Source organism: Sus scrofa, chromosome 7 (genome assembly GCF_000003025.6).
Source record: "Sus scrofa isolate TJ Tabasco breed Duroc chromosome 7, Sscrofa11.1, whole genome shotgun sequence".
NCBI lineage: Eukaryota > Metazoa > Chordata > Mammalia > Artiodactyla > Suidae > Sus > Sus scrofa.
Genome location: NC_010449.5, coordinates 37,907,174 through 37,933,837, shown reverse-complemented (window position 1 = coordinate 37,933,837; position 26,664 = coordinate 37,907,174). Strand labels below are relative to the sequence as shown.

At 45.8% G+C, this 26,664-nt stretch overlaps 1 protein-coding gene across 5 annotated transcripts in view; it reads right to left on the bottom strand.

Annotated features, from left to right (window-relative positions):
- Positions 239 to 26,664, bottom strand: part of BICRAL (BRD4 interacting chromatin remodeling complex associated protein like) — an 81,447-nt gene continuing 55,021 nt past the window's right edge. For all 5 annotated transcript variants that reach the window (XM_021098729.1, XM_021098728.1, XM_021098730.1 and 2 more), the window contains 7 exons: positions 14,866 to 14,971; positions 13,908 to 14,008; positions 12,781 to 12,842; positions 11,648 to 11,793; positions 9,679 to 9,773; positions 6,154 to 6,256; positions 239 to 4,068 (listed from right to left, as the gene is read on the bottom strand). In XM_021098729.1, coding sequence (XP_020954388.1) covers positions 3,281 to 4,068; positions 6,154 to 6,256; positions 9,679 to 9,773; positions 11,648 to 11,793; positions 12,781 to 12,842; positions 13,908 to 14,008; positions 14,866 to 14,971 — 1,401 coding nt within the window. In that variant the 3' untranslated portion in view covers positions 239 to 3,280. The remainder of the gene's footprint in view (positions 4,069 to 6,153; positions 6,257 to 9,678; positions 9,774 to 11,647; positions 11,794 to 12,780; positions 12,843 to 13,907; positions 14,009 to 14,865; positions 14,972 to 26,664) is intronic.

Genomic DNA, 26,664 nt, shown 5'->3' with positions numbered 1-26,664 from the left:
CGTGTGAGCGGGGGAGGGAGACCAGAGATGTCCAGCACTAAACCTTCTCACAGACCAACTTTAATTTGTAACTGTGTGGAAAGGCTGAGCAATAAAAATCCTATCCCTTTGCTGGCTGGGCTACTTTTTGATAGTGATAAATATATTTAATAACAGAACTCCCACTCAACACTTACCGTTTTCTTCTGGGAAAAGCGGCCATTCCTCTTTGCAAAATCAAGACAATCACAGTTGCACATTTTCCCAAATCTTTGGCTGTATTGCAATGGTTGTTTCATTTTGTAATCTCCAACTAAACATTTCCTAACCATGGATTAACAATATAGTTACTGACTGGTTTCTTTTAACAGTATTTATCCAACATAACAAAATAAACTGCAATTTGTTATACTTTTTTTTACAAAACATTTTATAAATATTTTTACAAAATGTATACAAAGCAATTTCAAGTGAGACATACTATACAAATGAAGGTATTGAAGCAAATAAAGCCCACACCACACTGACAGTGAGTGACGCGTCCTCTTTAAGTCAAGTCAGTCTGTAAGGCCTCCCTAATCTAACAAAATCTACTAAATTCTTCACAGCTAAAATAGTTCTTTTTCTTAATTGCCAGTTTAAAATTTGCTTTTATCTTTAGGCAGTACTTAAGGACACAGAAAATCAAACGCTTAATAACAAATTCACGCTTTTCCACAACAACAGAAAGGGGGAAAAAAAGAAAGAAAGAAAATGATTTTTGTTACTGAGTACAAGTAGTTCTAAAACTGAATTTTGACTAAGGAACCTGAACAAGTGAATGTTGGCCATCCCAGGCGGAGCTCTAACCCTTTCCCAGAGGGGCCTGGACATGCGAGTTATGACCTAATCACAGGAGTAAAATACATTTCGTAATCGTCATTCGTCATTATCTAGAATCTTCCCTCAATAAAAAGTAAACTTACATACAAGGACACAAAAATTTACAAGTTTCATTTTGGTAAATTAGGCTCTCCGTTTGCTAGACAGGTGTCAGGGCTTAAAGAACCCTTTCAGATGGTAGATTGAAAAGCTAGGACTGGGGCGGCAGGGCAGAACAGGGCAGAAAGAGAGGTGACAACGTACATGAAGCTTATCTCGTCTTCTAAGAATTCCATTGATTAAGTAATTAATGTAACTTCATACGTGAAGGCTTCTGGGCATGACTTTCCACAATGAGAAGAATTTGATCGGGAGGGACCATCCCTAAGCCTTGCTAGGAATTAGGGGAGCATGAGGCCTAAGAGAAGAAGGGCCTCTGAAATCATGGGGTTCAGGGCAGGGTGTCACCCCAGAGCTGCCCAAACAGAAAGTTCCAACTGGCAACACCAACTTATCTTTCTAATATGTTACAATACAAGAAAAGGGGGAATCCGTAACTTGGACATTGGCACAAGTAAGGAAACCATGGCAACCGTAAAACGGCCCAGATTTTCCAATTTCTATTGGCTCGGGGGCGGGGGCAGGGAGAAGGTGAAGGCTGGCTGTCTCGAAGGGTTTCTTTGTGCAGGGGATGAAGGGGCGGGGAGAGTCTAGGACTTCTGTTGCTGTGTTTTCTAGGAATCAGAAGCCTTCCTTTCCATCACAGGCCAACCTGGAAAAGAAATGCCCAACACGATGCCAGTGGGGTCGTCCCCCTTCTGGGAACGGCCAGAGGCAGATCCTGGCAACGAGTCAGAGGAAAGGCCAGCGGGTGCTCCTCAAAAGCCAGAGAGATGGACAGAGGAAAGGAGAGAGCGGGTGGGCGTGTGCACACCGCAGCCAAAACGACCTCCGGATCAGAACAGCCCAGACCCACGCACGCACGCACACCTGTACGTATGAGGGTACACACAACGCCACATGTGGCTTTCCCAGTGCTGGGAGATACTGCCGGTTACAATGACATTGAGGATGAAAGTGACAACAGAAACTCGATGGCCTGGGGCAGGTATACAAGAGAGGAAAATGGGGAAAGCTCCCTGAAAAGAAATATAAATAAATAAAGCACTAAGTCACGTTCACGAACGTGGACATGGGCCAAACACAAACCGTGACAGGGCTGTCCTTTGGCTCTCAAGTGGGAATCCCGTGTCTCAGATCTCTCCTCTCGGTGGTGGGCTGGCCGGCTGGCTACCTTTGGTTTGTCTGTGTTTTGGTAATGATCGCTGCGGGGTGGGGGTGGGGGGCGACTACCGTTCTCAGACAACAAGAAGCAGAAACAAGGCCAAAGTCCCCTTAACGTTTAAACTGAAAAATTACAACATAGTTTTCAAATGAAAGTGCTTTTGATGCGCTTGGCTATTTGTTGTGGGAGAGGGTGCGAAGAGAGGTTAAATGAAACAAAACCCAGCAACCAACAAAAACATACGTTGTATGTTGACTAGATCCAATGATAGAATGCAAAACGCTTGTTTTTTTTCTCAATAGTTAACATATATATGCTTTTACATATATACATATTATATTCCTCATGGCTCTACCCCGGCTTCCCCTATACACTGTGCCTTTTAACTGGTTTCTCTTTGCCTTTATTTAGCCTGGCGAGATTACCTCGAGTCATGCTGTCGCAACTCAGAACAAAATGTTCCCTAGATGAGATTCAACGTGGATATGCGGAAAAGGTGAGGTTTTGCTCTGGGAGCATCAGAAAAGCACTTGAACGATGAACAAGGAAGCCCTGCGGAGCCCTGCGTGTGCGCTGCGGGTGCCCACGCCTGGGCTGTGGGTCCGGGCAGCCGGGACGGACTGCTCAGAGCCGGCTGAGGGGAGAGCCACGGTTCTCCCGACCACCACAACCCCAAGACACCACCCCCCAAAGCCAAAATTTGGAGATGCAGTGGGATATTTTTTTTAAAAAGTATCTTCTATCAGTCCCATTTGATTTTCTTTAATAAGTCTTGTTCTTTTCAAACGACTTATGATTGTCAGGATTTTACCCAGGGCCAAGTATACTGTGATCTCACTGAGTTACAGTGTTTTCTTTCTTTTTTTAAATAAAACAAACAAAAAAGGACTCTAAGCACTTTCCAAACACTTGAAATGTGTAGGGCCTATCAGACTGCTTTCTAACAAGGATCAGTCTTCCTAAAGGATTTCCCTGTAACCACGACGAGTATTGCTCTGAAACAAAGGATGGGGTCGAGATTAGAAAGAATAACCTGTGATGAAAGATCAAGCAGGCTGGAGACAGGAGACCGTTTCCATCGCTTTTGCCAGGGAAGGATGTGACTTGTCCGCGGGGCGGGCGGGTCCCGGGCCGGGGCGGGGAGGACTGCGGCTATTAACACTCTAGGATGCTATTTACAGCTGCTTCTAAAATGGAGTCCGTTTCTACGACGCCTTCACTGTGGTCCGGGATGAACTTTTCCAGGCAGTTTTCCTGCGAAGCCATTGGAGAAAAGCTGGGGAAGTCTAACTCCACAGAGCCGCTAACCGTGGGGTCACTCTGGGGCTGCCGCCCAGCCTTTTTGAGTTCCAAGATGTTCTTAAACGTTGTCTCTAAGCTCTTCGTGAGCTGGAGATCCGGCTGCGGCTCGCCGGACCCTCGCATGATATCCGTGTGTAAAACCTCATTCTTTGGAGAATTCCTCAGAGACTTGTCCTGGAAGGAGCTGTTACACGTCAGCTCCAGGTGAGAGTCCGCTAGGATGCTGGAGGGTTTGCTCTCAGGACCGTGGTCTGGTCTGGACGAGTTTTTCCGGTGTCCTTCCGGGCCGGGCGAGCACTCGCTGCCTTTCAGGGAGTCTCTCCGGCTGCCTTTGTCGTCGGACGCACTCTGGTACTGAACTGAGCCCATTTTGTCAAATTTCAGGGCTCTGCTGAGGCATTCGGTTTTTTTGGAAATGCTTCCTTCTGCGGAGACCACGACGTGATTAGGCACTAGATGAAATTGGTCATGATTTGTTGGTTCTGCCATGCCTGGTTTGGCTCGGTCTCTGCTCTGGGCCTTGGCCGGCAGATGCACAGAACTGGCTGCTTTACTGCCTGGCTGGTCACTCCTGCCAAACTGCGTCTCAGGAGCAGCTTTACTGGGTTTGAAGGAACAACAGAAATCGGCCTGAAAACCCTCTGGAAAAGGGAACAAAGAGAACATTAATGAAAGAATGAGAGAAGAAGGCCCTCAGTGGGCCAGTGCAAACCCACCCTCTCCAGCCCGGCCCACCCACCGAATCGGTCTTTCACAGCCAGGAAGGCGCAGAAGCACAATACCCGCAGGGTGGGGGAGGACAAACCTCTTTGAAAAGATGCTAGAGGGCTCCCTTGCTCTTTTTTGTTTTTGTTTTTGCTTTTTAAGGACAGAACCTGCAGCAAACGGAGATTCCCAGGATAGGGGTTGAATAGGAGCTGTAGCTGCCAGCCTATGCCACAGCCACAGCAATATCAGATCCTTAACCCACTGAGCAAGCCAGGGATCGAACCCGCAACCTCATTGTTCCTAGTTGGATTTGTTTCTGCTGCACCACGATGGGAACCCCTCAACATTTCTTTTATAGGACGGTGAAAGTATGTGTAAAAACCAATATTCCATGAACTATTTTAATGTTATTATTTTATTTATTTTCTTCTTAGGGCCCCACCTGTCGCATATGGAAGTTCCAAGGCTAGGAGTCCAATCAGAGCTGCAGCTGCCGGCCTACATCACAGCCACAGTAACGCTGGATACTTAACTCCCTGAGTGAGGCCAGGGATTGAACCTGCATCCTCATGGATATTAGTTGGGTTCATTACTGCTGAGCCACGATGGGAACTCCAAGTTATTTGATTTAAAACTTTTTTTTGACTATGCATGTGGAAGTTCCCCAGGCCAGGAATCAAACTCATGCTACGGCAGTGACAACAGCAGATCCTTAACTCATGGAGCCACCAGGGAACTCTGGGTTTAAAACATTTTAAAGGCTAGAAAAAAATAAACAGAACTCATTTTTTTTTTTTTTTTTTTTTGCTATTTCTTGGGCCACTCCAGTGGCATATGGAGGTTCCCAGGTTAGGGGTCGAATCGAAGCTGTAGCCACCAGCCTACGCCAGAGCCACAACAACGCGGGATTCGAGCCGCGTCTGCAACCTACCCACAGCTGACAGCAACGCCGTATCGTTAACCCACTGAGCAAGGGCAGGGACCGAACCCGCAACCTCATGGTTCCTAGTCGGATTCCTTAACCACTGCGCCACGACGGGAACTCCTCATTTTTTTTTTCTTTTTATGGGCACACCTGTGGCATATGGAAGTTCCCAGGCTAGAGGTCGAATTGGAGCTATAGCTACAGGCCTATACCACAGATACAGAAACACCAGATTCGAGCTGCATCTTAGACCTGCACCACAGCTCATGGCCATGCTGGATCCTTAACCCACTGAGCAAGGTCAGGGATTGAACCTGCATCTTCACAGACGCAATGTCAGGTTCTTAACCCACTGAGCCACAATGGGAAACCCAAGAATTCGTTTTTAAAAGCAGAATGTGGGTCAAACCTGGCACACATGCACTGGCAGGAAGCCAACAGGGTGAGAGAATGGTACCTACAAGGAGCACTGCAGTCTACCAGCCTGTGGGCAGGGACCGAGTTTCACTGATACACCCACCCCCGGGGGGCCTTGCACATAGTAACACCATCCACTGAGGTTTAGTTGCTTCTGGGAAGCCTTCTGACTTTCTTTAGTTCTCAAAAACTAGAGAAAGACTGAGAAGTTTGAGTTGACAATGGGAAGAAGAATCATTTAACTGATGCAAACTACTGCATTTGGAGTGGATGGATAAGTAACGAGGTCCTGCTGTGTAGCACAGGGAACTGTATCTGACCACTTGTAATGGAACATGATGGAGGTTTACATGAGAAAAAGAATGTATATTTACATGTATGACTGGGTCACTTTGCTATAAAGTAGAACTGACACAACACTGTAAATCAACTATAATAAAAACATTTAAAAAAAAAAGAATCACTTAACGGAATGGAAAATTGCAGTTGGGATTTTGCAGTACACAGACCTACTCAAGAGTATTCATATCTTGCTCGCAACTCTGGGTTTTTATTCCCCGGAATCCAGGATCCACCTTCAGGCCTCCTACCCCAAAGGTTGGTTCAGTGTCCCCAAAGCCTCGGCTCCTGAACCATGGCAGCAGCTCTCCTCTGCTTTTACTCTGAAGTTTCTTACCGGGGTCCACGAGGGCCAGACGCTTGTCCCGGGAGAGGGCAGCTCTCTCCTCCTGGTTGAACATTCTGTCGATCATCACCATCTCAGCAGAGGGATTGATCCGCTGCAAACGAGAGGCTGTAGTCATTTCAGATGCCTTTTTTTTTTTTTCTTTGTCTTTTTGTCTTTTCTAGGGCCGCTCCCTCAGCATACGGAGGTTCCCAGGCTAGGGGTCTAATCAGAGCTGTAGCCACTGGCCTACGCCAGAGCCACAGCAATGAGGGATCCAAGCTGCGTCTGCGACCCACACCACAGCTCACGGCAACGCCGGATCCTTAACCCACTGAGCAAGGCCAGGCACTGAACCTGCAACCTCATGGTTCCTAGTCAGATTCGTTAACCACTGCGCCACAGCGGGAACTCCTCAGATGCCTTTTAGCAAGCATACAAGTACAAACATCTCTCTGTGTCTTTGGGACAAAGGAAGCAATCAGAAAGGAGAATGGTGGGCTTAGGTTGCAACTGTGGCTTGGATCTGATCCCTGGTCTAGGAACTCCATATGCCACAGGGTGGCCAGTAAGAAAAAAGAAACCAAAAAGGAAAAAAAGAGAAAAGGAGAATGTGGTCTAAAGGTTCCGGTCCCATTTTGTTGCATGTATCCTTGCTACATACATAGGATGTGCTTTTTTAAAAAAATTGCACTTTTGGGGAAAAGGTAATTTACAACACTGGTACAAACTTCAAAAGGTACTAAAGGAGATGTGAAAGTAAGCCTTCCTTCTTTGCCTCCCCAGCATCGTGCCACGCAGTTTAATAAACTTCTCCAGAGATATTTTATGTGCACACTCAAATTTACATTCGTCTTTATTTTTGCACAAAAATGGCAGTAACTTACACTGTTCTGTACTTTTTTTTCCCTTGGCTAGGCTCTCAGCACAGAAATTCCAGGGCCAGGGATGGAACCCAAGCCAAAGTAGTAACAAGAGCCACAGCAGTGACAATGCCAGATCCTTAATCCACTGAGCCATCATGGAACTCCTGTTCTGTACGTTTCTTATTTCCTCCTAAGAAAATTTCCAATATGTTGGAAATATTTTCTTTCTTTTTTTTTCTTTTTATTTTGAGGGCGGCACCCTGTGGCATATGGAGGTTCCCAGGCTAGGGGTTGAATGGGAGCTGTAGCTGCTGGCCTACACCACAGCCACAGCAAAGGCAATGCCAGATCTGAGCTGTATCTGTGACCTATGCCACAGCTTTCAGCAACACTGGATCCTTAACCCACTGAGTGAGGACCCATAATATCCTCATGGATACTAGTCAAGTTCTTAACCCGCTGAGCCACAAGAGGAACTCCTGGAAATCTTTTCAATAGGATGTTTCACTTTATATTGTACTATGCTATAATTATATTTTTTTATTAAGGCTTTCCTTAGAATTATTTTTGGCTGTATAGAATCAAATCTTAACTATAAGAACAACAATTTCAGACTTTGGTAGTATAATTTTATTTTTATTATTATTAATTTTTTGCTGCAACTGCAGCACACTGAAGGTCCTGGGTCAGGGATCAAACCCGTGCCCCAGCTGCAACCTGTGCCACAGCTGTGGCTTTTTTTTTTTTTTAATAAATGTATATAAGTACTGACACACTTTGTTACATTGCACTTTGCAGATACTATGTTTTTTGTTTTGTTTTGTTTTGTTTTGTTTGTCTTTTTGTTTTATTGCCTTTTCTAGGGCCGCTCCAGAGGCATATGGAGGTTCCCAGGCTAGGGGTCTAATCGGAGCTGTAGCCACTGGCCTACGCCAGAGCCACAGCAACACAGGATCCGAGTCGAGTCTGCAACCTATACCACAGCTCATGGCAATGCTGGATCCTTAACCCACTGAGTAAGGCCAGGGATCGAACCCGCAACCTCATGGTTCCTAGTCGGATACGTTAACCACTGCGCCACGACGAGAACTCCTGGGTTTTTTTTAATTGAAGGTTTGTGGCAACCCTGAGTCAAGAGAGTCTATCAGCACCATTTTTCCAACATTTGCTCACTTCCTGTCTCTGTAGCCCATTCTGGTAATTATCCCAATATTTCAAAACCTCAGCCAGCAAAATGATTACAACTCACTTGAAGGCACAGATGAGGGTTAGTTAGCATATTTTAGGAATGAATTTTTAAAATTATGGTATGCACATTGTTGCTTCAGATGCAACACTACTACATACATTGTAGAGCACAGCATAGTATAAACATAACTTTTACATGCACTGGGAAACCAAAAAGTTTGTGTGAATCACTTTAAAGCGATATTCACTTTACTGCCGTTGTCTATAACCAAACCCACAGTATCTCTGAGATATGTCTGTAAATATATACATTTTAGTAAAAACACATACATACACATATTTATACTATACTGTATACACGATGTGTATAATGTAATTTAGCTAATCTCCCAAAGTACTTTTTTTTTTTTTTTTTGGCTGCATCCACGACATGAAGAAGTTCCTGGGCTACGGATAGAACCCACGCCACAGCAGTGACCTGAGTCACAGCAGTGACAATGACAGATTCTTAATCTGCTAAGCCACCAGGGAACTCCCCCAAGATACATTTTTAAAGCTGACTCAAAGCCACTTAAGAGATCAATTTGCTAACGTCTATATGATTTTAGCACTGCTTCTAGCTTCTAAAAATCTCAGACAGGTTTGGTCTATCATTTTCTGAACTATCTTACTCCTTTCTCTAATTATCTGGTGCTTTAAAAACTAATTTTAGTTTTTATTTGGGGGCGATGAGAATGTTCTGGAATTAGGGAGTGGTGATGGGTGCACAGTCTTGTGAACATACTCAAATCCATCAGGTTGTACATTTAGAAAATAAGCATGATTTTTATGACACATTAGTGATCTCTCAATTGAAAACAAGACGAAACTAATTTTAATGTCTGTCACCACCTCATCTTTTCAGATATTACTCTGAACGATCTTCACCAACAGTATTGCCAGGCCGCTCCCATGTCTTCCAGCTGGTGAGAGGCAGTAGACAGCCTTGGAGTGTGGGTGGGAGTTCGGTGGTCCTAGTCTGCATCCTAGCTCTGCTAGTTACACTGCAAACTTACTGGCCATATAATGTTGGGCAAATTGGGTAACCAACGCCCTAGCTCCTCACTGGGAACCAGGAAAACAATAGCACTGATTGTGGTCAACCATGTAAAGCACAGCAAATGTAGCTGCTGTTGGTATTAGGTACAGTCAAAGATAAGTTTTTTCCTACAATTTTAAGTGTCACTATCTTTTTTTTTTGGCCACACCATTGGCATGTTTAAGTTCCTAGGCCAGGATCTGAGTCCATGGCACAGCAGTGACAGGAGCTGCTGGAGTTACAACACCAGATCCTTAACCCACTGCACCACAAAGGAACTCCTTAAGTATCTGTGCCTTTTAAACTATGTTGGGAAAATGTAATTCCTTGAAGTTTTTCTCTCTGAATTAGGAGCTGTGACCTGTGGAGTTTAAGAAACAAATGTGCCTGGTAGCAGAACTTTACCATGGCGTCTTCCAGAAGCAGGCATCTGTACTTGTTAAGCATAGCTTGGGTCCTTTTTAGGAGCTGAGTGGCAACTGTTTCGAATTCATTGTCAACTTTAAAAAGAGAGAAAGGAAAATAGTAAGAGAGTGCAAAAAACCACCTGGTCTTTCACTGCTTAGGGCCGAAACGCTTTGCTCTTCCATTATTCAAACACGTCCGGCACTGTCTCTTCTTGGTTTAGCTCTTCCTCGGTTAATCATCATGCTTCTGCACTGCTTCCCTCACTGTTCACTGGCCTGTGACCTCAGAAACTCATAACAAATTTTTTTGGTCATGCCACAGTATGTGGATGTTCTCAGGCCAGGGACTGAACCCACACCACAGCAGCAACCTGAGCCACAGCAGTGACAACACCGGATTCTCAACCTGCTGTGCCACCAGGGAACTCCAGAAACTCCTCTTTTTTTCCCCCATTTTTCGCCCCCCTGCAGTATACAGGCCAGGCCATATCCCAAGCCAGGGATCAGATCCGAGCCACAATTGCGACCTAAGCCACAGCTGTGGCAATGTTGGATCCTTAACCTACTGTGCTGGGCAGGGGATTGAACGTGCTTCCCAGTTCTCCCAAGACACTGCCTATCCCACTGTGCCACAGTGGGAACTCTCTGAAACTCATTTTTTTTTTTTTTTTTTTTTTGTCTTTTTGCTATTTCTTTGGGCCGCTCCCACGGCATATGGAGGTTCCCAGGCTAGGGGTTGAATCGGAGCTGGAGCCACCGGCCTATGCCAGAGCCACAGCAACGCGGGATCCGAGCCGCGTCTGCGACCTACACCACAGCTCACGGCAATGCCAGATCGTTAACCCACTGAGCAAGGGCAGGGATCGAACCCGCAACCTCATGGTTCCTAGTCGGATTCCTTAACCACTGCACCACGACAGGAACTCCTGAAACTCATTTTAAAACTAGTTTAACTTTACTCTAATTAGGATACTCTAGTAAAGTTAAAACTAGTTTAACTTTACTCTAATTAGGATACCATAATGCCTTTAAGATCATCTATAAAAGAAAACCAGACAAGCAGCAAACATCAGAGAATGATCTACTAATTTACGTGACCTAAGCCACCACTTCCTTCCAATAGCAAGAAAATATGAAATTGTTGAGACCGTGAAGTCCTACTGTCTGGGCTGGGAAGACCTGTTTCACGTAATGACACCAACTGGTCTGTGGTCTGTCCTTTTGTGTCTTCAAAGGCCTCACCTTTTCTACTTCACTCTTTGCAGAGCCTCCACATCCCTATTTAATGTTGGACGTGGCTGCTCTTCCCGGGACCTCCAGGAAAGGTCATGGGGACTGACGGCTGCTCTGATCAGAGACTCGGCTCAGGGAGCAAGACTGGTGGCAGCCGCAGGGAGATGAAGGCAGTGGAGGGCATGACGGGGTCAAGGCTGGGAAGGGTGGTGCGAAGGAGGGTGAACTCGGCCGCAGCACAGCTGGGAGAGGCAGCGGGGCCTGAGGTCAGAATGGGTCAGGTTCTAGGCTGGGATAAGGGGACCTTATCGCTATACTTTTTGCCAGTTTCTTGACATATAGCACTGCTTTTTGGGGGCTATGATATCTATCTAATTCCTAAAACGGATAGTAACAGCTAAGGGTATGTATTCTGCTTAAACACAAGGACTGTGCCTAAAGCACCATGCAGAGCACCTAGTCTGGGGCTGTCCTGTCTGTAGCCAGAGTCCAAACAATGCTCTGGATTCCCTGCCCTCAAATGTGTCCATAAAATACTCAGATATGTGGGGATCCTGTCACAGAATGTTGAGAATAAGAAGTCACAACCCTGAACAAGGACTGGGAAATCGAGTACGTTGGGGACAAGTTAGGCCTGGCTACCGTCCAGGGCTACATGGCTCTGGCTCTTCCGTGGGGCGTCCCTAGGAGGGCCTCTGGTGTCAGGGTAGCCCTCTGAGGCCCAGCCTGTTTACCTTTCCTCAGGTCCTCCTCCGTGGGCATGGAGCCCTGGCACACGTGGTAGGAGAGCAGCCTTTGCACCGCGTCGCTCAGTGATCGGAACTGACTTTTGTCGGGTGTCACCGCGTGGGCTTGGTCCCTCTGTAACTGCTGGAGAATGCTGTGAAAGAGAAATTGCCAATGTCGCTGTGAAGCCATGGTAAGAAATCTAACCACAAAGGCTATTTGCATGCAAAGACAATAAGACCCACAGGAACGTTAGTATTATAGCAGAGCAGCTCTGCTTTGTTTTTTTTTTTTTCTTCAGTTTTATACTTTGTATACCATGATGGGCTTAGAGTTTAGTCTAGCCATCTCCACGGGGGACTCAAACTATGACCCTGGCCTCCAAAGCACAGTGTTCCCACCAGCCATTCAAGTTCAGGCGCTCACACAGGCCTTGGCAATGCCTGCCCATTGGTCAGCTAAGGTTATGGTAACATTTCTGTTCTCAACATGGGCCTTTATCACACCATGCTTCTCCTCAGAGACCCTGAGGCCAGTCAAAGGGTAAGCGTGGTTGCTAAAAAGACAAAGAACTATTCTCTTTAAGAACAAAAGGGTAGGAGTTCCCATCGTGGCACAGCAGAAACGAATGTAACTAGGAACCATGAGATTGCGGGTTCGATCCCTGGCCTTGCTCAGTGGGTTAAGGATCTGGCGTTGCCATGAGCTGTGGTGTAGGTCGCAGATCAGCTCAGATCTGATGTTGCTGTGGCTGTGGTGTAGGCCGGCAGCTGTAGCTCTGACTGGACCCTTAGCTTGGGAACCTCCATATGCCACAGATGTAACCCTAAAAAGTAAAAAGAAAAAACCAAAAACCCAACAAAGGGGTAAACAGTAGGCTCAAACTACATTTGAGGTACACACACACACACACACACACACACACACACACACACATACACACACACATATATATACACTCATGTATATATATATTCATACACACATATATAGGTCCTAATGGAAATATACTATAGGGAAAGATTTTCAAAGTATACTTTAAAAAATATATAGTATTATAACCTGACTTCTGCTGTATATTTGTTGAAGGTTAGGAACTTAGAAAAATGTTCAAAATGGGTCATTTCCGAAGGTAACTCACAAAGCTCCTTTAGTTAGTTGTTTTGCAGCAGGCCTCTTTTGTCCTCCCGAATGACCATCCACCTAAAGACAAAACACATCTCTTATTAGTCCCTTTTGTGGAAAAAATAAGTAGGATACAGTTACACATAAAGGTCACTATGTTTCAAATATTTTCAACTCCGTATTAAGACCAGATTCTAAGAATGCAGAATCTGCCCTGCTGAAAAATGAAACAAGGACGTCCACAGACCTATGTGGCAAAGTTGCACTGGATCGAGATTATGGAAAGCAGTGCTATCAGTTCCTTGGAAGGATGCAGCTTGGACCTTAAGGCCTCGATTCCCAACTCCCTCTATAAATGCTTCATTACATTTTTGAAGAAACATATTTGTAAGTAGTGGCTCCATGAACATCTGAAAATTTAGTAGCTGGTCCTTAATTCATCTTCTCTGTGGTAAGTGAGGGAGCAAGCACTTCTGAACTCCTGTCACATCTGGCCCAGGTGTGTGATCTACCAGGGCGTTTCCTAGATCACGGTAAGGAATATATATGCCTTAAGTCAGACCTGAGAACTGAGCCAGTTCCTTCACTGAGTATTCCAGCAGGTCTAGTCTATTACGAATTTCATTAAATTTTATTTATGTATTAACTGGTGAGTTTGATGGGGAAGAAACCAAGGCCTTAGAAAACAAAACAAAAAATATCCCCCTCCTTTTTAGACCAGTGGATGGGTTAAAAGACCATAGGGACTGACTACTTCACACAATCCTGCAGGAAAGAAAAATCTGTATATAACTAAGAGGAACAGATGTACTTTTGACAAGATAGTGATCATTACCATTCAACAGTAAACTACATTTTTTGAGTGCCAACCATGTGTTGGCTGTTGGTATATTATTAATTCATGGGGAAATGACAGCACTGTAAATAAGAGAGCAATAGAACAGACACGTTCATCCTATCGACATTAACATAACGAGGCCTGGCCCACAGGGAAGGTCTTCGGAGAACACTTTCGTGGGCACACAGGGCGACAGGGCTGACTGCAGAGATGATGCCAGACACAGCTAGCAAGCAGAAGGTGACACGATCGGATTTTCTTTCAGTCACGCTGAGCATTAAGAAGCAGTGCAAACTGGCTTCTACCTGTACAGCTGGCTGGCCAGGAGATGATCCAACTACTTTTTCCTGCTGTGGCTGTGTGGTTCCTAAGGACGCCGGTATAACTTTGCTTCCAGAATCCTGCCCTGTTAGCATGAACACATAAGACAATGTTCAACAGAAACAGTAAATCAGGCCCATGGTGTAACCCCAAGAGGCCAAGGTAACACTGACTCTGGAACATCCGAGCGGGATTTCTTTATCATGGATGCTCATGGTGAGGAAGGAAAGCAGGAAATACATTCATTCATCTACCAAAGCTCTAGAGGCAGAGGTGGGGATTATAAAAGCTCATTTAGGTAATAAATAGAAATAAACACATAAATAAATGGTAATAAATGAAAGCCGTCGGGGTTCCAGTTTCAAATTATCTGAGGTCTGAGGAATCGGCCTCAAACTGGTAATCCGTCAGGACTAACGAACCCCAAAATACCCACAATTTAAGGGAAGAGAGGCCCAACTAGGGGACTGACTAGGAGTGTCCATGCTTTCATCTTTTCTAGCACTGAGTAGTGCAGGTGTTCAAAGCTTTAGAAGAAGTGGAAGACACAGCCCAGGGTACTTTTTTACTTTCCGTCTTGGGTGAGGGGGAGGGATTCTAACTATACACATGCAAAGCAAGGTGAAGATAGTCACCAAGTGTCACGTGCCATATGATACTAGATGTTATTGTTTCTAAGTAGCACATTTTTTTTCATATCATTTACTGTGTTGTAATTTAAAGAGAAGTGCTTTCGTTTTTAGTGGTACATAAAATGGTAGTACAGATGCAAAATGGTATATATTATTTGGGTGGAAAGGAAACAGAAAGAAGAAAGGATCAGAGTGAAGGTGGGGTTGAAAAGATGAAAAGGACGGATGCAGGATGAGGGGTGCGCAAAGTGTTCCCAGGTGCTGGGAGGTCGGGACTGGCTGAGCAGAGCTCACGGCGCGGAATCCTAACCTGGCAGCGCAGTGCTCAAGAGGCCTGGGATGGGCGCTTGCCTCAAGCCCTCTGCAGTCTTGGAAGCAGAAATGGGGGACGTCTGATTCAAACTTTTTTTCTGAGCCTGTGAAAAATATTGCCCAAAGGGAAAAATTAATTTCATAGGTAAAAGCTTTAAGAGATCCCTTAATACGCCCACCAAGCCTGTCACAGACTCTCCAGCATCACTGTCAGGTTAGATTCTCAAACAAAAGTTTAAAAACATTATTCTCCTATCACATCGGGAAAACTGCCAAGATAACATCCTTACTGCTTCGGGAGCACATGACTTTTTAAAAAAATAAATAAATGGCATTACCCGGCCTGATCTCCCACTTTATCAGACATGACCTTGAACGACTTACTTCCAGCTACTGGACAAAGAAAACAAAATCCATATATACATAAGTAGTACAACTTTAAGAAAAGCAAGGAAGAAATCACCATAAAAGACAGGAGAAGGGGTGAGGCTAGGAGGGTGCAGAGAAGGGGGTGTTTTGGGGGGAATGGTGATATTCTATTTCTGGAGTGGAGAGATGCATGAGTATTTGCTTTTTAATTATTTGTTAACTGTACATGTATGTTTCATACATTTTTCTCTAAATGTGTTTTTTCACAATACAAAAGAGTAAAAAGAAAAACAAAACAAAAAACCTCTGAACAATCTAATCTAATGCCAAAGCTTGAAAATTTGTCATCACTGAAAGGGATAAAGTAGTGCTGTGTCTAAAAGCAAGGTACTACCTACAGGGGACACGTCTCGTTTGAGCAGGTTCTGGTGGCAGTGTGCCACAGCCCCCGCCTGCGCACCCACCAGTGTGGGGGCTGAATGCTGGCATGAGTGCATTTTGACCTTCCAGTTACTGCCAGTGTGCCTCATGGTGTCCCCTCCCTCGGGACCAAAAGGATCTCTCCTGCTGTCCTGCTGTTATGTGGGGCAACACAGAGGTTGGGTGGGGCCGGTAGGGCCTGGGTGGTATTAGAACCGTAAACTACTGGGCACTCGGTGTGGCCACCACACTAGAGTCCCCTCCATTCACCAGGTCTATGTTTGGAAAGCTCTGCTGCCCCAGGGGCCACCCTCTTTCCAGATGTTTGCTGGTCACTGTCATTCTCAGTCCTCTTATTTTCAGAGCAGGAATGCTGTCTGCACCCCCGGCACCAGAACGGCCTGACACCATAGTGAGCACACAGTAAATAGTTGTTAAATGAAATTCCTACTGGGAATTCCTGTAGTGGCTCAGTGGAAACAATCCAGCTGGTAACTATGAGGTTGTGGGTTCAATCCCTGGCCTTGCTCAGTGGGTTAAGGATCTGGCATTGCCATGAGCTGTGGTGTAGGCCACAGAGGCGGCTCGGATCCGGCATTCCTGTGGCTGTGGCTGTGGCTGTGGCTGTGGCTGGCAGCTGTAGCTCCAATTCCACCCCTAGCCTGGGAACTTCCATACACCATGGGTGCAGCCCTAAAAAGCAAAAATAAAAAAAAACCTAGAAAAGAAGTGAATGAATTCCATTGCAGCGTAAGTCATAGGGGTCTGGACTTCCTCCTAGTTCAATCCCCCTCCCCAGGAGCCAGCAACTTTCATCCCCCCAAAACTTAGGTTGCCCCCCCAATTGACAATCTTTTCCAGAAATAAAATTTATCATTCTGTGTTTTTTTTTTTCCTCTAAACTCCTAAGAGATTTTCTCTTGAAATGCATTTTCTTCATATTTTGATATTTTGTTAAGAACTTAGCTCTAGGAGTTCCCATCATGGCGCAGTGGAAACAAATCTGCCTAGGAACCATGATGTTGCAGGTTTGATCCTGGCCTCGCTCAGTGGGTTAAGGATCTGGTGTTGCCATGAGCTGTGGTGTAGGCTGCAGACACGGCTCAGATCCTGTGTTGCTGTGGCTGTGGTGTAGGCTGGCAGCTATAGCTCTGATTGGACCCCTAGCATGAGAACCTCCATATGCCGAGGGTGCAGCCCCCCTCCCCAAAAAAAGAATTTAGCTCCAAGAACTCTGCTGGGATCAATGCACAATTTTCTTTTTTTGGGGGGGAGGGTGCTGTGGCATGTAGTGGCTTGATGCGGGATCTATTTCCAGACCAGGGATTGAGCCCAGGCCACACTAGTGAAAGAGCTGAGTCCTAACCACTAGATTACCAGGGAACTCCCTCAATGGACAATTTTAACTCTTTGGATCCTGTGCATCTCTTGATATCATGTGAACATAGAGAAACCCCCAGTGGATCAGGATCCTCTATATGTCTGTGGTACACTTTATAAGACACCAATGACAAATTAGCACGATGACAGTCATTAAATAATACGCATTTGCTGAGTGAGGGAGGCCACTGGGATTTCCCAGCCCATGCTCTTCTCTGGGAATTGCCCGCCTGCTACAGAAAAGAGCAGGAGCTGGCACGCTAGAGAACACACGAAGGTCTGTCACCTGCCTTCCAGAGGGCGTTAAGAGCTAGAGTCCAGGGTGCAAGCACCTTTCCCCAATGAGAAAGTGCCAAGCCTTCCAGAGAGCAGCTTCTCTACCCAGAGGGGTGCCTTTTCCATCTTTGCTCAGAGGGGCACTTTTTCCTAATTTGAACTAAGACTCCATGGAGAGCAGCAGAGGCCCGGCATGGCTACCGCCTCCTGTAGCCCAGGCCTGGTTCCTCTGGTTGAGGCTGCCAGGACCCCAGGTGGGCCAACCAAACTCTCTCTCCTTGGAATTTAGCATAGGGAGATGGGGAGGGAATCCCAAGGGCAGTAGTTCTCAAGTTCAAGTCTATAGACTAATTAAATCACAATCACTTGGGAGAGCTTCTGAAAGACGTTTCTGGGTTCCATCCGCAAAGACTGATTCAGAAATCCAATGTAGGGCTTAGGAATCTATGATTTTAAAAAGCTCTCCAGTTTTATTTTTATTTTTATTTTGTTTTTTTAATCTCTTTAGGACTGCACCTTGACATATGGAGGTTCCCAGGCTAGGGGTCGAATTGGAGGTTAGCTGCCGACCTATGCCAAAGCCATAGCAATGCAGGATCCGAGCAGTGTCTGTGACCTGCACCACAGCTCACGGCAACGCTGAATCCTTAACCCACTGAGCAAGGCCAGGGATCAAACCCGCATCCTCATGGATGCTAGTTGTGTTCGTTAACTGCTGAGCCAAGATGGGAACTCCTTAAAAAAGCTCTCCAGTTGATTTTGATGCATTGCTAAGTTTTGGAAATTACTGCTCTTGCCGGCCTCTGTTAAATGCTTGGGTAACATTGTAAAGTTGGCCTGGGGTGGCTATTTTGGTCCAGAAGAGTGAGAGAAAGCCCTGAAGGAGAGAGGAGGCCAAGGGAATAGCAGAGAGCCTGGATTCTGACCTTTATAAAGGAGCTACACTACACAAGATGTTCTTCTTCTTCTTTTTTTTTTTTTTTTGGTCTTTTTGCCATTTTCTTGGGCCGCTCCCGCGGCATATGGAGGTTCCCAGGCTAGGGGTCGAATTGGAGCTATAGCCACCAGCCTACGCCAGAGCCACAGCAACATCAGACCCGAGCCACGTCTGCAACCTACACCATAGCTTACGGCAACGCTGGATCCTTAACCCACTGAGCAAGGGCAGGGATCGAACCTGCAACCTCATGGTTCCCAGTCGGATTTTTTAACCACTGAGCCATGATGGGAACTTCAAGACGTTCTTTTTTGCTAAACATGTTAGGGTGAATTTCTGAGAGCTGCAACCTTGACTAAGACATTTGGGTGTTAACTGTACACACCACACCGTGGTAATCACAGAGAAGGCAGCCGAAGGACAGCACACTCAGTCTTTGCCCTCTGCAAGTTTACCGTCTGGAAAACACGCAGGCCCACCCAAACCCAACCAGCAGCAGCGCACCACAATTATGGCGTCCAACCTCAGGCCCTCGTCCCTGACCAGCCATCTTCTCTTTCCCCGGGCCAGCTCCTTGCTCATTTTCCACAGAAGGCTATTTCATGGTCTTCAAACCTGTCAGCCAGGTGAGAATTCATTCAACTTTCTACCACCAAAGCCACAACCCCACCTGCACCCCACTCATCCCTTCCCCCTTTTCTTGGTACAATGCAAGAAGCATCCTTCCTTTTTTCTACACAGAATCCCACCAATGTTCTGGAATTCGTGTCCTTCTCCTTCCCATACGCTTTCAAGAAAGCTCAATCCTTTCCCATGTCTTAGAAAAACAGCTCGTCCCCCGACCCCGCCTCCTCATTGGAGCGGCTGTCATTTTCTGGAGGGCATCTCTGCTCACTCAGTCTACTGCAAACTGGCTTCCACATATTTGTTTACACTCCATGCAAACAAGTCTTAACCAAGGTCAACACCTGCCTCCTTCCTCCTCCCGCCCGCTTCCCAGTGACACTCCTCCGCTCCGTGGACCCCAGCCCTCCCACCTGCCACGTTTTCCTTTCTTGCCTTCTAAAATCTTGAACCCTATTGGTTTTACTCCTCCTCTCTGGAATATTCTGAGTCTTACCCATGGACTCCTCTTTCTGTGTCCACCCCCTAAGTGCTGAGGTGCTCTGGGGTTCTCTTCTGGCTGTTCTTCCACCCCATTTACACACTCATCCTGATTGTTTCATTGTCAGACACATGCTGCTCAACCGGCCAATCACAATTTAGTCCACATTTCATGCTGGGGACCAGCACAGGCAGCTGTTTCCCAAACAGCGTGGTGGTCCCACATGTACCTCACATTTGACAAACGTATCCTAAATGTAACTCAGAACGTCTCTTCCAACCACAGTTTCTTCCCACGTTCTCTATTTCGGTGAACCTGGGTGTCACCACCAGGAACCTCTGAGTCACCCTTATTCCTCCACGATAGCCAGTCAATCAACAGTTCTATCTAACCTGCCTCAAATCCATGCACTCCCCACCACTGCTGCCGCCTGTGGGCTAGTGTGAGTCTTCGCTACTTCATGCTTAGGGTGTGCCTCTGGCTCCTCAATATGACCTCAAGGGTCTGTATGATCTAGTGTCTGCTCACTACCTTTCCCACCTCCAGTCTTTCCGTCTCACTTGAACATGCTTTCCTTCCCCCGGAGTGCCCTCTGTGCTCTCTTCTCTCTCCAGGCTTTGCACGTGCTGATTTCACTGCCTGAACGTTCTTTGCTCAAACCCTCCCAAACTGGCTAACTCTTCCGTCTCCCTTTGTAGGGCTCAGTCAGACACCACTATTTCACTGAAATCTGCCCAAACCACCCCATCTAGGTGAGAGGCTCCTTTTTGGACGGAGCCTGGTGCTCTGGACTGCTTCCCCCGGGACACTTCAAGTACTGTCTTGTGGCTGTCAGCTCATCTGCTGCCTCCTGCCTGCAGGATTCTGGTGTATCCCTGAACGTGGCCCTGGGCTGCCAGCAGAGGCCAAATCAGTGAAGGAAATGGCACAGTGACTATGCACGTGGTGGGCAGTAGAAACAAAAAGTGCAGAGAAGACATCAGCAGAGGGACTGAGAAAGGGTTCATTCTTCCAGGGGCTTTGGACGCCATGAGGGAGGGAGGCGTTTAGACCAGCGGGGAAAGGACATTCAGTGAATACCCACAGCTAAGGCTGGAGGCTCGCGATGAGTCTGGCCTATTTGGGGAACCATGAGGGATCCAGCCTGGCTAACCTGGAGGGGGTTCAACTTGAGACCCTTAATGGCCAGCCTAGAAGTTTGTACTTTCTCCTGTGCAATGGGAAGCTCCCAGACGATTTGGTTCAGGTCACAGAGCAAGTGTCTGAAGAAGATTAATGCGGTGGAAGCCAGACTTTAGGAAGAGGCTGAAGGCAGATTAATCACCCAGACAATTGTTCCAGTTGTCTAATTACAATATGAATGGGTCTTGGAAATCACCTAGCCCAGCGGTCTTCACTCCTGGTTGTACTTTAGAGTCACTTGGGGAGCTCTTGAAAAATGTTAATGTCTGGAGCCTTTAATTCAGATGGTTTTTTTTTTTTTTTAATGATTTTAATTTATTCCATTATAGCTGGTTTACAGTGTTCTGTCAATTTTCTACTGTACAGCAAGGGGACCCAGTCACACATACACATATACATTCCTTTTTCTCACATTATCATGCTCCATCTTAAGTGACTAGCTCTAGTTCCCAGGGCTATACAGCAGGATCTCATTGCTTATCCATTCCAAAGGTAATAGTTTGCATCCATTAACCCCAAATTCCCAATCCATTCCACTCCCTCCCCCTCCCCCTTGGCAACCATAAGTCTGTTCTCCAAGTCCATGATTTTTCTTTTCTGTGGAAAGGTTCACTTGTGCCGTATATTAGATTCCAGATGTAAGTGATATCATGTGGTATTTGTCTAATCCAGACTGTTTAAATCAGAATTTATGAGGGTGAGGAGTTCCCGTTGTGGCTCAGTGGTTAAGGATACGGCGTTGCCGTGAGCTGTGATGTAGGTCGCAGATGTGGCTCAGATCCTGCATTGCTGTGGCTGTGGTATAGGCTGGAAGCTACAGCTTTGACTGGACCCCTAGCCTGGGAACCTCCATATGCCGCCGGTGTGACCCTAAAAAGACAAAAAGACAAAAAAAAAAAAAGAAGAATTTATGGGGGTGAGACCCAGGCATCCATATTTTTACAAAGCTCCCCACATGATTCTAGGGATCTTCATTTTCAAGAAGAGAAAACTAGGGCTCCCAGTGTAAGCTGTGAACTTAGATCACAAGCCCAGCCACTGGCAGAGCAGGACCTATAAGTGAGCTATGATTCCTAATCCAGCTCTCATCGCCCCCATTATACTGCTGTCCCCTGTCAAAATCCAGCTCAGGGTCCAGATGTGGAAAGGAGAGAGACGGCTGCAGGCAACGTCCACCTTTACAGCAGCTTGCCCATGCTCTGAACCTCCATCTCCTTGACTGTGAAATGCGAACGACAATGCTACCAGTAGCCCCAAGATAAGAATTAGAAATAACACAGACAGGAGTTCCCGTTGTGGCGCAGTGGTTAACAAATCCGACTAGGAACCATGAGGTTGCGGGTTCGGTCCCTGCCCTTGCTCAGTGGGTTGAAGATCCGGCGTTGCCGTGAGCTGTGGTGTAGGTTGCAGAGGCGGCTCGGATCCCGCGTTGCTGTGGCTCTGGCGTAGGCCGGTGGCTACAGCTCCGATTCAACCCCTAGCCTGGGAACCTCCATATGCCGTGGGTGCGGCCCAAGAAATAGCAACAACAACAACAAAAGACAAAAAGACAAAAAAAAAAAAAGAAATAACACAGACAGCCCCTGGTAAGCACCAGTTGTTAATAATATGACCACTATTTTCATTACTATAAGAAAGAATGGATATGAGACATTCAAAGAAGAATCTGTAGGATTTGGTAACTGATTAAAGGTACAGAAGGAAAGGAAAAAACAAGAGTGTCTAGAGTGTGAAGTCTAAATGTCTGAAGAGACAGCGGCAAGGCAGGCAGGCTGAGCTGGACAGGGAGGAACAGGGAGGGGCAAAGAGCGCTGGAGACTTCAGTGGTGATCACTCCCGAAATCTCACACCCAGTGCAGGCTGGGTGCTGCTGGAGGAATTTGAAATCTACGAAATCATGTAGTGATCTGAAGAGATCTGGACTGAATTTATTTACTTTCATTTGATAGCCTAAATGCTCTTGCAAACTGTCCTCTTGAATCACGGACTTTTGAAATATTAATCCATTTATAAGGAAGTTTAAATTCTGTAAATGACTCCACATTAAGAGATTTAAACGCACAGGGCTCTTTAGAGAAACAGCTGATGCGAGGGCTGAGGCAAGGCAATCACAAGACACGCCTCCAATATCTTGTGCCACAAAGTGCTCAAAGGAGGTGGGGACGTGTCAAAAGTAGAGAAGCCAGCTTATTTTTTTTTTTTCTTTTTGGGGCCACACCCACAGCATATGGAGGTTCCCAGGCTAGGGGTCGAATTGGAGCTATAGCTGCCAGCCTACACACAGCCACAGCAACCTGGGATCTGAGCTGCATCTGTGACCTATATCACAGCTCAAGGCAACGCCGGATCCTTAACCCACTGAGTGAGGCCAGGGATTGTACCTGCATCCTCATGGATGCTAGTTGGGTTCGTTAACTGCTGAGCCATGACGGGAACTCCAAGAAGCCAGTTTAAGTAAGCCTACGCTGACCAAATTTGGGACAATTTAAGCATCAAAAAGAATAAGGAAAGGAGTTCCCACTATGGTACAGTGGGTTAAGAATCTGAATGGCCCAGCTTGGGTTATTGCAGAGGTGTGGGTTGATCCCTGGCAGTGGGTTAAAGGATCCAGTGTTGCCACAGCTGAGGCTCAGATGGCAGGTATGGTTCTGATTCAATCTCTGGCCTGGGAACTTTCATATACTACAGGTGTGACCATGATATTTTCTTTTCTTTTTTTTTCTTTCTTTCTCTCTCTCTCTCTCTTTTTTTTTTTTTTTTTTGTCTTTTTAGGGTTGTACTTAAGGCATATGGAGGTTCCCAGACCAGGGATAAAATTAGAGCTGTAGCTGCTAAGCTAAGCCACAGCCATAGCAATACCAGATGGGAGCCAGATTTGCAACGTACACCACAGCTCACAGCAACACTAGATCCTTAATCCACTGAGCAAAGCCAGGGATCAAACCCATGGCCTCATGGATGCCATTTCCACGAGGATTCGTTTCCGCTGAGCCACAATGGGAACTCCTCCCAATTTTTTTTTTTTTTAATTTTAAAAAAGAATAATGAAAGTGGGAGTTGGCGTTGCTGTGGCTGTGGCGTAGGACGACAGCTACAGCTCTGATTAGACCCCTAGCCTGGAAACCTCCATATGCCATGGGTGCAGCCCTAAAAAAAAGATAAAAAGACAAAAAAAAAGAATAATGAAAACAATAGATTGCAACATTAGGTTTAAAAAGAATACATGATCTTTTAGAGATATACTGTAAAAAATTACAGATGAATTTATATGCCTGGATTAGCTTCAAAATAATACTGGGCAGAGGAGACAGTGGGGTATGGGTGAAACAGAAATAGCCATGAGTTGGTAAGCACTGAAGATGACTGAGCACGGGGGCACATTACACTACCTAGTCTACTTTTGCTAACATTTAAAACTCCCCCATAGGGAGTTCTGTTGTGGCTCAGTAGTAACGAACCCAACTAGTACCCATGATGACATGCGTTCTATCTGTGAATCTGGTGTTGCTGTGAGCTGTGATATAGGCTGGCAGCTGCAGCTCTGATTCGACCCCTAGCCTGGGAACTTCCATATGCTGCAAGTGTGGCCCGAAAAAGACAAAAATAATAATAAAAAAAATAAAATAACATTCGCCATAATAAAAAGTTTTAAAATGAATGCAGAAAAACTATGATTTCATAGTGTTTTACACATACAATGCAGTAAGAAGAAAAAGCTCTTCTTTATGGAAAAATCTTAGTCAATAACAATAGGTAGGATAATTAAAGTCATTTTGCAACCACTAAAGTAACATACATCAATGCAGTTAAATCCCTGGATTCTCATCAACAACAGGAGAGTCACGTGGTCCAAAAGCACCATCCTAGAGGTCATTTCTTCCTTACACCAGGAACAAGATACCTTTGAATACCTCGTGAAGAAGCCTAGCAGGGACCACCTTAACCAAGGGATCACATCAAAATCACCCATAATGGGACAAACCATTATGTGCCTTGCCAAAACCATCTTGCGGAATCTAATCAGGAGGAAACAGACACACACTGAAGGCCACTCTACCTGATGACTGATCTAGGCTGCTGTAAGCCTAAAGAGATGTGGCAATGAAAATCAGTGCTCTCTGACTGCTTGCGAAAGTGGGGCATTGTCATAAGGACATTATTGGGTCAGGTGGAAGAACTCTGACATAATGTTATTAAATCCTGCCATTTGCAACTTACTTTCAAATGGTTCAGAGAAAAGAGCAGTTCGCTGCCTGCCTGGGCGTGGGTGTGTGTGTGTAGAGACACACACAGAGAGCACAAGTTGCAAACATAAACAACTGGTGACTCTAGGTGAATAGGTTCACTGTACTCTTCCAAAGTTTCTGTGGTTTTGAAAGTTTTCATAGTGGAAAAGGAGGGATGGGGATGTAAGTTCACTCTGCAAGAAGCTGGTTACATTGGTTGCCTGCAGGCAACTGGGTGGCTAGGAGACAGGAGGAAGGAAATTTTTCAAAGTAGAATATACCTTTCTATACCTTTTGAATTCTGAACCAAAAAAGTATATTATCTATACCAAAAACAAATAAATTTTATATTTAAAAACTCATTCCTGGAGTTCCTGCTGTGGCTCAGCGTTAACAAACCCAACTAGTATCCATGAGGATGCAGGTTCCATCCCTGGCCCTGCTCAGTGGGTTAAGGATCCAGCATTGCTGTGATCTGCAGTGTAGGTCGAAGATGTGGCTAGGATTCCATGTTGTTGTGGTTGTGGTGTACGCCGGCAGCTATGGCTCCGATTTGACCCATAGCCTGGGAACTTTCATATGTCACAGGTGTGGCCCTAAAAAAAAAAAAAAGCCAAAAAAACCCCAAAATCAAAATCTCACTCCTGTCTAATATTGCTGAATTAAATTTTCCCAAATAGATAAGCACTGAAGGCCCCTGATAATGGTATTTTGTTCATTACAACATTCTACAAATTAATTTATACAGAAATTATGAAGTAAAAGAGTCACTGTGGGAGTTTCCATCACGGCGCAGCAGAAACAAATCCGACTAGGAATCATGAGGTTGTGGGTTTGATCTCTGGCTTAGTTCAGTGGGTTAAGGATCTGGCATTGCCATGAACTATGGTGTAGGTTGTGGATGTGGCTCGGCTCCAGTGTTGCTGTGGCTATGGTGTAGGCTGGCAGCTGTAGCTCTGATTAGACCCCTAGCCTGGGAACCTCCATATGCTGTGAGTGTGGCCCTAAAAACCAAAAAAAGAGTCACTGTGTTTTCAGATGTCTGGGAGTTTAAAGGTTAGATGACACCTTAACACTACTTTTCCAACTTATGCTGCCTCCACGGCTATGTCCTCCTCACTCACAACACCTGACACTTTCATTGTTCTGGAAAACCTACAGCAGGAACACATCTGACATAGTGCAACTGAGCCAGTTCCTAACACTCTTTGGCACTGGAAGTCACAAAAAATTACTTGGGAGCTGCTAGTATAGGCTTCTTGTTATTGTCAGATAATTGAAACTTGGGAGCGTCAGAGAGATTTTTTTCCCCCTCACTAAAGCATTATTGGAAAAAAAAAAAAAAAAAAAAGGCAATGACCATGCTGTGGCTGATTCTGTAGAATTCATGATAATAGGAGTTCCCGTGGTGGCGCAGTGGTTAACGAATCCGACTAGGAACCATGAGGTTGCGGGTTTGGTCCCTGCCCTTGCTCAGTGGGTTAACGATCCGGCGTTGCCGTGAGCTGTGGTGTAGGTTGCAGACGCGGCTCGGATCCTGCGTTGCTGTGGCTCTGGCGTAGGCCGGCGGCTGCAGCTCCGATTCAACCCCTAGCCTGGGAACCTCCATATGCCGAGGGAGCGGCCCAAGAAATAGCAAAAAGACCAAAAAAAAAAAGAATTCATGATAATAAATATTAAGCAGATCATATATACAGATATAAAGTGAGCCTCGAGCTACATAATTAAGTAAAAACAGGGATGGTGTGTTGCAAAGATAAGCTGCTATGTGACATTTCTTCTGTGTATACCAAGGACGTCTCTGGGGGAAAAGAAAAAACCTGGAAAGAGTGGCAGCCTCTGGGAGGGCAAGTTGGGAGAGGAAGACTTACTCTCTCTCTCTCTTTTTTTTTTTTTTTTTTT